This window comes from Anomaloglossus baeobatrachus, chromosome 6 (assembly GCF_048569485.1).
Source record: "Anomaloglossus baeobatrachus isolate aAnoBae1 chromosome 6, aAnoBae1.hap1, whole genome shotgun sequence".
Classification (NCBI taxonomy): Eukaryota; Metazoa; Chordata; class Amphibia; order Anura; family Aromobatidae; genus Anomaloglossus; species Anomaloglossus baeobatrachus.
This window is the reverse complement of record NC_134358.1, coordinates 476,557,795-476,569,509: the sequence shown is the minus strand read 5'-3', so window position 1 is coordinate 476,569,509 and position 11,715 is coordinate 476,557,795. Positions and strand designations below refer to the sequence as shown.

The 11,715-nt window shown below is 44.6% G+C and overlaps 1 protein-coding gene across 2 annotated transcripts in view; it reads left to right on the top strand.

Annotated features, from left to right (window-relative positions):
- PALS2 (protein associated with LIN7 2, MAGUK p55 family member) overlaps positions 1 to 11,715 on the top strand; it is a 257,887-nt gene that overhangs the window by 70,047 nt on the left and 176,125 nt on the right. The window contains exon 2 of one of the 2 annotated variants that reach the window (XM_075315355.1): positions 8,815 to 8,915. In XM_075315355.1, the coding sequence (XP_075171470.1) occupies positions 8,817 to 8,915 (99 nt within the window). In that variant the 5' untranslated portion in view covers positions 8,815 to 8,816. Of the gene's footprint in view, positions 1 to 8,814; positions 8,934 to 11,715 lie in introns of both variants that reach the window. The other variant, XM_075315354.1, reaches the window with a different exon arrangement.

The following is an 11,715-nucleotide window of genomic DNA, read 5'->3' as shown; positions in this document are numbered from 1 at the left end:
CAGGATGTCAGTGTTTGCCTGCGCTGCCGCGTGACAGGCTGCTGACACTGCGGGCAGACACTGACACTGCAGTGCAGGCAGCCGCGAGGCCGGAGCAGGACACAGACTGCACGGGCACCTGGAGGTCGCACGGAAGTGCTTCTGTGCGGCGTCCAGGGAGTGTGACGTGTGTTTACTCTGCTCCGCTTCCTCTTCCTGGCATAATGACATCGCTTCCTGCAAAACCGCAGGCAGCGATGAGCATTCCCGCAGGTAATTCGCGGCTATTCCGGTGGTATACCGCACATCATTGCTACCTGCGGAATACCCCCGGAATACCGCAGGTACCTGCGGAAATTAATGGACATGCACATTTTCTCAAGAAAGTTTCTCGAGAAAATTTTCTCAAGAAATTTTCTTGAGAAAAATCCGCACAGTGCGCACAGCTATTTTTTTTTCTCATTGAATTTCATGGGAAATGTCTGCACAAAGATTGCAGACATTTCTCAAGAAATTTCCGGGGCAAATCCGCGGGTAAATCCGCAGGTAAAAAGCTCTAGTGCGCACATAGCCTTAGAATTGCTACTTCCAATAGGTGGCACCAGAGTTCGTCTCCTTCCTTTGTGAAGAGACAATTTTAAAGGGAACCTGTCATCAGAAATTGAGCTTTAAACCTAAAAGTTCCCCCCTCTGCAGCTCGTGGGCTGCATTCTAGCAAGGTTCCTGTACTTTTTGTGCCCCCTTTGAAAGAAAAATGAAACACTTAATAAAGTTGTACCTTTTTGTCTGCAATTCTTGTAAATTATCCATGGGGGCGGGCTCTCTAGCGTCCGTTGCTGTCCCTCCTGCAGATTGACGCCGTCCCCCAATGCTCCATTTCATATCTCAGGACGCGCCCACTGCGCCCGAGGTCCCGTGCACGCAAGGACCGCTGGTGACGTAGTCGCAGGCACGAGATTATGGGTGGCGCTGTGATTGCATAGGAAGTGCCCGCCCATCATCTCGTGCCCGCCCTTTCCCTTCTACGTCCAGTGTTCTGCGCAAGCGCTGGCCAGATGACCCGACGTCACCTCTTTCCCATCCTGCCCTGCAGCAGAAAATAGATGGGAGGAGCGGAGCAGGCAAACACAGGATACGAGGAGACGCGGAGAGGATCTGAGCGACGTACACAGTAAAAAAAAAAAACATGTAAAATCAAACAAAGACACACATTGTCTTCTGAAAAGTGAAAAGCACTAATCGGTTTGTTTGTTTTTTGTAACCGGTGGTGTCCTGCTCTGCTCCTCCCATCTATTTCCTGCTGCAGGGCAGGATAGGAAGGAGGTGACGTCGGGTCATCTGGCCAGTGCTTGCGCAGAACGCTGGAGGCAGAGGGGAAAGGTCGAGCACGAGATGATGGGCGGGCACTTGCGATGCAATCACAGCGCCGCCCATAATCTCGTGCCTGCGACCATGTCACAAGCGGTCCTCGCGTGCACGGGATCTCGGGCGCAGTGGGCGGCGTCCTGAAATATGAAATGGAGCATTGGGGGACGGCAACAGACGCAAGAGAGCTCGCCCCCATGGATAATTTACAAGAATTGCAGGCAAAAAGGTACAACTTTATTAAGTGTTTCATTTGGTTTCAAAGGGGGCACAAAAAGTACAGGAACCTTGCTAGAATGCAGCCCACGAGCTGCAGAGGGGGGAACTTTTAGGGTTAAAGCTCAATTTCTGATGACCGGTTCCCTTTAATATTTCCCAGAGGAATATTGCAGCAATAAGACTCCTCACTGGCAGCCAGTGTTTTGCAGTTATACAAATTCTCCATAAGTTTTTTGTTGTTTTTTTTTTGTTGTTGTGATTTCAAGTGTTCTAGTCATGGTCCTAAACCTCATCCTTGTATTCACTCTAGTCCTAATCTTAGTCCTAACCCTTATCATAGTCCTTACTCTAAGGCTATCTGCGCACGTTGCGTTCTCTGCAGTGCGGAAAAGAATGCACCCTCTGGCAGACTGGACACTGCGTATAAAATAAAATGCATCCACAACTCATGCATTTTGGATGCTTTTTCCATGCATTTTGCATGCGTTTTTGATGCATTTTTGACAGTGCGTTCCCCTGACAATTCAGCTCTGCTACATGCCAGCTGACAGCCGACACAGACAGACGCGCGATGAGCATGAACTCGGGTGAACTTCACCCGACTCCATTGTCATACCGCAGCTCTGTCTGTGTGTGGCGCCCCGATTATCATCTTCACCGCACACGTCCCGACTTTACCGCACACGTCCCGACTTTACCACACACGTCCCGACTTTACCGCCCACGTTCCCGCACACATCCCGACACTACAGCCCTCATCATCACCGCATACACACCGGCATTACCTCAGTGACATCCCCGCTGACAGCGCGATTCACTTCAGTTGCTGCGTGGAGCTCACAGGGGTGGTGGTGTTCTACTGCCGCTCCTGTCAGCTTCATGTAGCAGAGCTGGATGCGTCGCGGGACCTCTGGATTACGCCGGACCTGGAGGGCTATTTGGGGATTTTAATAAAGTGGTGAAAGAGGGTGTATTTTTGTCTTTTATTCCAAATAAATGATTTTTTTGGGTGTATGTGTTTATTTACTTTCACTTACAGGTTAATTATGGAAGGTATCTCGGGGAGACGCCTGTCATGATTAACCTAGGACTTGGTGGCAGCTATGGGCTGCTGCCATTAACCCTTATTACCCCGATTGCCACCGCACCAGGGCAATTCGGGATGAGTCGGTAAAGTCCCGGGACTGTCGCATGTAATGGATGCGGCAATTCCAGGCGGCTCCTGGCTGATATTGTTAGGCTTGGGGGCTCCCCATAACGTGGCGCTCCCCATCCTGAGAATACCAGCCTTCAGCCGTGTGGCTTTATCTTGGCTGGTATCAAAATTGGGGGGGACCGCACGTCATTTTTTTTTTTAAATTATTTATTTTACTGCACGATATAGACCCGCCCACCTGCGGCTGTGATTGGTTGCAGTGAGACAGCTGTCACTCAGCGTGGGGGGCGTGTCTGACTGCAACCAATCATAGGCGCCGGTGGACGGGGAAAGCAGGGAATACAAGATTGTATAATGAGCGGCCGGCATTTTCAAAAGAGGAAAAGCCGCCGGAGCAGTGTGAACGCCGTGCAGCGCCGCGCCGGTGATCGGGGAACGGTGAGTATGTGAGAGGGGGAGAGACTGACCGACGGACAGAGAGAGGGACAGACAGACCGATCGACAGAGAGATAGACACAGACAGAGCGACCAACTGACAGAGAAAGAGACCGACCGACCAACAGACAGAGGGAGATTCACCAACATCCACAGACAGAGATTGACCGACATTGACAGAGAGAGACTGAAAAGACCTGCGTTTAAAGCATGCGGAACGCAACAAAAATGCAGTCCAAGTGCATTTTGGTTGCGTTCTGACCCACATCATTGATTTCAATGGGTGGAGAACGCAGCTACAACGCACAAAAGAAGTGACATGCTGCTTTTTTTTCCGCAGCGATTTTGGGCATCCAAAACGCTGCGTTTAGAAACGCAGCGTGTGCATTGATTTTTCGGCTTTCTCATAGACTTTGTTGGGGAAGCTGAACGCATGCAGTTACGCTGCAGTTCAAAACGCAGCGTTTCCGCGGGAAAAAAGCAACGTGCGCGCACAGCCTAAAACTAATTTTAATCCGAGCAGTCATCCTTGTATAAACCCTAGTTCTTACCCTTTATCATAGTCTTAGTCCTAACTCTCGCCCTTAGACTAGGCTCATATGACAGTATAAAAAGAATAAATAACAATCAGTCCGATTTTTATTCGGAAAAGGGGGGCATTTTTTTTTTTTTCTTTTTCACTAATCCATATGCTATCCAATTATTGTTTTACAGCAATAGCTTCAAGAGATAGTCACCGGAAATGGATTTCACTTCACAGGTGTGCCCTGTCAGGTTTCATAAGTGGGATTTCTTGCCTTATAAATATGGGGTTGGGACCATTAGTTGTGTTGTGCAGAGGTCTGGTGGATACACAGCTGATAGTCCTACTGAATAGACTGTTGGCTACTTTTTTCTTGCCATAATACAAATTCTAAGTAAAGAAAAACGAGTGGCCATCATTACTTTAAGAAATGAAGGTCAGTTAGTCCGAAACATTGGGAAAGCTTTGAAAGTGTCACCAAGTGCAGTGGCAAAAACCATCAAACGCTACAAAGAAACTGGCTCACATGAGGACCGCCCCAGGAAAGGAAGACCAAGAGTCACCTCTGCTGCGGTGGATAAGTTTATCCGAGTCACCAGCCTCAGAAATCGCAGGTTAACAGCAGCTCAGATTAGAGACCAGGTCAATGCCACACAGAGTTCTAGCAGCAGACACATCTCTAGAACAACTGTTAAGAGGAGACTTTGTGCAGCAGGCTTCATGGTAAAATATCTGCTAGGAAACAACTGCTAAGGACAGGCAACAAGCAGAAGAGACTTGTTTGGGCTAAAGAACACAAGGAATGGACATTAGACCAGTGGAAATCTGTGCTTTGGTCTGATGAGTCCAAATTTGAGATCTTTGGCTCCAACCACCGTGTCTTTGTGCGACACAGAAAAGGTGAACGGAAGGACTCTACATGCCTGGTTCCCACCGTGAAGCATGGAGGAGGAGGTGTGATGGTGCTTTACTGGTGACACTGTTGGGATTTATTCAAAATTGAAGGCATACAGAACCAGTATGCCTACCACAGCATCTTGCAGCGGCGTGCTATTTCATCCGGTTTGCATTTAGTTGGACCATCATTTATTTTTCAACAGGACATTGACCCCAAACACACCTCCAGGCTGTGTAAGGCTCTGTGCGCACTAGTGCATTTTACCCGCGGATTTGCCGCGGAAATTTTTTGAGAAATGTCTGCAATCTTTGTGCAGACATTTCCCAGCAAATTCTATGAGAAAAAAAAATAGCTGTGCGCACTGTGCGGATTTTTCTCAAGAAATTTCCTTGAAGAATTTCTCGAGAAAATTTCTTGAGAAAATGAGCATGTCAATTCTTTTCGGCAGGTACCCTGCGGATTTCGGCAGTACAGCCTGCAAAATCCGCAGGGAACCACCCGCGGGAAAATCGCGGCAAATTCGCGGCTATTCCACGTCTAATCCGCGGCAAATCCGCATGCGGATTTGGTGCGGATTTTTTCCGGAGGTCCAGAAATCTTTCACTCCCAGAAGTTTCTCAAGAAATTTTCTTGAGAAACTTCACATTTCTAGTGCGCACATAGCCTAAGGGCTATTTGACTAAGGGCTACTTTGCACACAGAGATAAATCTGCGGCAGATCTGTGGTTGCAGTGAAATTGTGGACAATCAGTGCCAGGTTTGTGGCTGTGTACAAATGGAACAATATGTCCATGATTTCACTGCAACCACAGATCTGCCAAAGATTTATCTGTGTGTGCAAAGTACCCCTAAGAAGGAGAGTGATGGGGTGCTACAACAGATGACCCGGCCTCCACAGTCACCAGACCTTTTGGTCTGTACTGTGTGTGTGTGTGTGTGTGTGTGTGTGTGTGTGTGTGTGTGTATATATTATAATATGACACACACCGTAATGACTGAAAGTGTTGGCACACTGAAATAGTTCTTTTAAAATGAAGTATTTGTTAGAACATTATTGCAATTACACATGTTTTGTTATACACGTTTATTTCCATTGTCTGTATTAGAACAACTCAAAAACACTGGAGGAAAAAAGACAAATTGGACATAATTCACACAACAATTGGGTTGGGCAAAACTGTAGGCCCCCTCATCTTAATATTTGGTTGCACGCGCTTTGGAATAAATAACTGCAATCAATCACTTCCTATAAGCATCTACAAGCTTCTAACAACTCTCAACTGGAATTTTGGGTCATTCTTCTTTTGTAAACTGCTCCCAGTCTATCATATATGAAGGCGCCTTCTCCCAACAGCAATTTTAAGATCTCTCCACTGGTGTTCAATGGTATTTAGATCTAGACCCATTGATGCCACTTCAGAACTGTCCAGCACTTTTTCATCTATTTCTGGGAGTTTCCTGAAGTATGTTTGGGGTCATTGTCCTGCTGAAAGACCCATGACTTATGCTGCAAACCCAATTTTCTGACACTAGGTACTACTTTGTGACCCAACTTCTTTGACATAATCTTCAGATTTAATGATGCCTTACACACAGTTAGGACACCCAGTGTCAGAGGCATGAAAACAACCCAGAACATTTTTGAACCTCCACCATATGTGACTGTAGGTACTGTGTTCTTTTCTTTGTAGGCTTCATTCCATTTTTGGTAAACCGAATGATGTGCTTTACCAAAAACTTTATCTTGAGAGGCAATTTATTAACTGAAGCTGTTGGCGACTTCATTGCCTCCTAGTATCGTACCACAAAGGAAATCAAGCTCTTGACACACCTAAGATTTTCACCAAGTACTGATAAGTTTTTGAAGTGTGAAGTGATGTAAAATCTTTCTATAACCAACATTGAACTCCAAAACAAGTAACCTACTCTCCTCTAGAACATTGCAACTAAGACAATTCGGCTCCTCCTGCTGAAGGACTTGAGTCTACAAAATCATCATGCTGCAAAGAAGCCCCTTCTAACAGCAGCAATGAAGAAAACTCTTGCCTTTTGTAAGAAATATCAAGTTTAGACATCTGAAAAGTAGAAATAAATGTTTAGTGATGAGATCACTTTCAGATTGGTCAGGGGAGGCCCAAAAATCGTGCATTGTCAGAGTACCATGTCACGGTATGACCGAAATATACAGTTAAACCCCCTAACGGGGGGATGGTGCAGGGGGCATTCAGTGCAAGCCTGGGCAAGGCAGGTTTGTACATCCTTCCCAAGAATGAAAGCAAACAGTTATATTAATTTTTTGGAAGAACATTTGCTTGAATTTTGAGTCATCCATCAGTGTGATTACTTTATGCATGATGGAGCCCCTGCCCACAAAGCCAAGGAGTGACAAAGTTTCTCAATGACCATAACAATAACATTATAGAGTGGCCAGGTAATTCCCCTGACCATAACCCCATAAAAAAAGCCAGGAGTTTAATGAAGAGCAAGATTCTAGAGACACAACCGGGCAACATCAACAATCTAAAGAAGGTGCTTAAGACACCGGGTAACATGGACCTGATGTATTTCACCAGCCTTGCTGAATCCATACCTAAACGACACTAGATGGTGATAATTAGGGTGACAAAAAAAAATACTAATGGTAACAAAATATCCACAATAAAACTCTTGACTGTTAAGATTCTGTAAGTTTGTTGAACTTCTAGTGTGTGTGTGTGTGTGTGTCTGTCTGTCTGTCTGTCTGTCTGTCTGGTGATTGTGTTTTGTTTTTTGTTTTCTAAGAACACTAATATATATAGCTCATATTTAAAATGTAGCAATTTGTACAGTGGCCTTAAATATTAGGCCTCCTTCTGACTTCGGTGATTCCTCTTATTTGTGGGAGGAAAGAAACATCTTTTTCATCAGTGTTGTGGATCGGCTTTTCATTAGTGTTTTGAGGGTTTTTACCATCAGTGTTTCATCAGTGATTTTCATATTTGCAATAAAAACAAAGAAAAGCATAGTTTCTCCATCCTTCTCCATTCATGTGAAAAACACTGTACAAGCAGTGCATACAAATGGCACCTATGTCTTGTCCAGGATTTTTACAGACCCATAGATTTGCTTGGCTAATTTTGATCCATAGGTTGAATTAAAAAGGTTGCTCCTTCTTCTTCTTTTTTTTTTTTTTGATTCGTTTTTTTTTTTTTTGTGTGGATGCACAGTACACAAAATAACAGCCTTGTGAACTGCTTTACGGATTATTATTGGTACATGCTCTGTCACATACGTGGAAAAAAAAACAGACGTCTCAATCCTAAGGCCCATACTTCTTGGGGTTTTTTTTAAGCAGGCACATGGATTTAGGCAAACCTAGACAGACTCTGACCCTTTGACTTCTATAGGAAAGCTGTCTAGGCATGTGCATAAAAACTGAGAGTTCTCCAGTAGTTGATACCTTTTAATGGCTAACTGAAAAGATGGTAATAATAGCAAGGTTTCGAGACTACTCAGGTCTCTTCATCAGGCATGGTATAACACAAAATCTGAAGAGTCACATATTTATACACAACAGGACATAGAATAGTGCAGTAAAAAAAAAAACAAAAACAAGTCCTGTGAAGCAGAACTATCACTATGGCAGGGGGGCAAACTGTTGTGGCCATAAATATTGTTGTGGTTCATAGATAAGCAGTGTGAAAGTTTTATTGTCCTCTAATTGGTTTCTGGTCCGGGCTGTGATGCCCCCGTATGCTCTGAAGAGCACATTTCTTAATTGATGTAAATGATTTTTATCCCTACTGGCTAACATGGTACAAAGATATATTATACCTGTATAGGCATGTACAGTGACATGTAAAGGTCATTGAGGAGGAGGCGGTGAGCTGTAACCATCACCTCTTGTGATGATGGTGTACAAGTAGGTGTTATTTCATTATAATCCAGTCTAATGATGAGCAGACTGTTGAAAACTGCAAAACAACGAGTCTAGTCTTTGGCTTAGTGGCCAGTGGGAAAAAAATGCAAGTTTTCTGTTTCTGAAATGTATTTTTTTTTTTTTTGTGTGTGTGTAAAATACAATTTAACATATAAAAAACCCTGATCTAAGCAATAGACTATTATCTCCTGATGCACACCCTTTAGGTTGTATCGGACTATACTATCAGTTCTTCTGTGATGTACAAGCATTAGTACAGCATGTCATTATGGTAGAAAACAGAACTAAAATTATCCATTTTTTATTTTCCCCCCTTACAGAAATGCAGCAAGTATTGGAGAAGTTGACAGATCTACCCTCCTCAACAGGGGCAGAAGAAATCGACATTATATTCTTGAAAGGGATTATGGAAAACCCCATTGTAAGATCTCTTGCTAAGGTATTTTTATGGTTTGGAATGTTATCAAGGTACCAGAAATATACCGCCATGCTATTTTGGCACATTTGCCAGAAAATCTCTCGTATAAGGCCCTAAGACACACAGCATGAAAATCGGTGCGAGTGGAGTGTGATAAAACATCGCATTCCACTCGGACCAATATTAGCCTGTCTGCCAGCACCCATGAGCGATTATTTTCTCAGCCCCAACCGGACCGAGAAAACAATCGCAGCATGCTGCGACTGTAATGCAATCCTTGTTTCTCTCGCACCCATTTAAGTCTATGGGGTGAGAGAAAAGTCGCACTGCACTCGCGGTACACCGGTGTACCGCGAGTGCAGAGCGAAAATGGCAATAGCCGGCTATGGAGGAGAGAGGGGGAGAAATCCCTCCCCTCCGCAGCACTGGCCCGCCCCTCCTCAGTGCCGACCCACCCCCCGCAGCTGAGGTCCACTCGCACGATCGGACCTCAGTCGCAGGGACACTTACATGACACTCGGCTCTGCTGTACTGAGCGTGAGCCAAGTGTCATGCGAGGGTATCGCAGTAATCCCTGTGTGGCCCCAGCCTTTGCCGTACACTATAGCTCCCCTCCAGATACACAGTGATTTATAATACAAGAGCATGTCAATAATTGTTAATCTAAATCACTTTCATCAGCGACTTGCTGTCCATAGCAGATCAAATTGGCGGTGGTATATGCTGTCTTTTTAGGTTTCTGCCTCCAATAGGGAGCCAGCACGGCACAAGGTAATAGGACTCTACATCGCTGAAGAGACACATAAAGTGGACACACACCGTGGCCGATCTGTGCTGTTATTGACAGTAAAATCACTCATTAAGCATCACCAGTGGTGCTTCTACTGTAAGGTTTCTGCCCCTTTATGCCCGCTGCTCCGGTCCCGCAGTGCCATCTTGTGATTGCAACTTCTGACTGATCAGAAACAGAAGCTGCGTCTCCAGCTCTCAATACAAGTCTATGAGAGACAGAACAAGGCTCTTGTATGCATTGACTTGTGACCTCTGGCACGATTCATGAAATACTGGAGCTTCCGGCAGGTCACAAACTGGGGAAGACCGACCTGATGAAGACCTCAGAGGGTGATTTAGACTCAGGGCAGGGGACTTGGATTACTCCCACTGTAAAAAAAAAACCCGCTGGAGTGGTGCAATAAGGTGGGTGTGAATAAAGATCACTGTGCACTCTCGTATACAATATTCATTTTTGTGTACAGCTGGAGGTACTTTTAACCCCTTCAGCCCCCGGGTACTTTCCGTTTTTGGTTTTTGCTCCCCTTCTTCCGAGAGCCGTAACTTTATTTTTCCGTCAATCTTGCCATATGAGGGCTTGTTTTTTGCGGGACAAGTTGTAGTTTTAAATGGAACCATAAGTTTTACCATATGGTGTACTGGAAAACAGCAACAAAATTCCAAGTGTGGAAAAACTGCAAAAAAAAGTGTGATGGCACAATAGTTTTTGGGATGTTTTATTTACCATGTTCACTATAAGGTAAAACTGATTTGTGCGTATGATGCCTGAGGTCGGTGCGAGTTTGTAGGTACCAAACATGTATAGGTTTACTTGTATCTAAGGGGTTAAAAAAAATTCACAAGCTTGTCGAAATAAAAGTGGCATACGTTTTGCGCCATTTTCCGAAACCCGTAGCGTTCTCATTTTTGGGATCTATGGCTCAGTGACTGCTTATTTTTTGCCTCTCGAGCTGACATTTCTAACTGTATCATTTTTGCGCAGATGCTACGTTTTAATCGCCTGTTATTGCATTTTGAGTAAAACTTGCGGCGACCAAAAAACATAATTTTGGCGTCTGGAATTTTTTTGCCACTACACCGTTTACTGATCAGATTAATTGATTTTATATTTTGATAGATCAGGCATTTCTGAACGTGGCGATACCAAATATGTGTATATTTTTATTTTTTTTAACCCTTTAATTTTCAATGGGGTGAAAGGGGGGTGATTTTAACTTTCAGGGTTTTTTTGTCTTTGTTTTTTTAAACTTTTTTTTTTTTTTTTTTTACTAGTCCCCCTAGGGGGGCTATAGCGATCAGCAATCCGATCGCTCTGCACTATCTGCTGATCACAGCTATACAGCTGTAAACAGCAGATGCGGTCACTTCCTGCTTCTGGCCTCCGGGCCGAGTGAAAACTAAAGTGACTCGTCATAGCTGCAGGCGTCATCACATGACCCTGTGCTACCATGGCAACCACCGAAAGTCACGTGATCACTCACGTGACTTCCGGTGGGGGCGGCGGTAAGTAAAAATCATGACCACGCGTATATACATCTCGCTGCCAGACTTTGGCAGCGAGATGTAAGGGGTTAATGTTACGGGTGGAATGCGATTCCACTCGTAACATGCAGGCACACATGTCAGCTGTTGAAAACAGCTGATATGTGCGCGGATCGCCGCATCCTGCCCGCGGCAGAGGGCGGGGACTAACGTGACACGCTCCATGACGGAAAGATCATTCAAAGGTCGTGAAGGGGTTAAGTAGCAATTGTCACTGACATTATGCAACATTTTAATTTCATAAATATTCAGCGGTTGGGACTTTTAACTGATTGGAGATACCAAATATGTCTATATCTTTCCAAGTGATATTTTATATATTTATAGTTTAAAGGCTGTTCATCATGGAAAGCTTTTGCCTATCCCCAAGGCAAGTGATTACTTGCTCCGAGCAAAAGTCCCCATCAATTCAATAACTTCTCTCTGAAATGCCCCCGTATTCTTTAGTTACTGTCTTTGAAACTGCTGG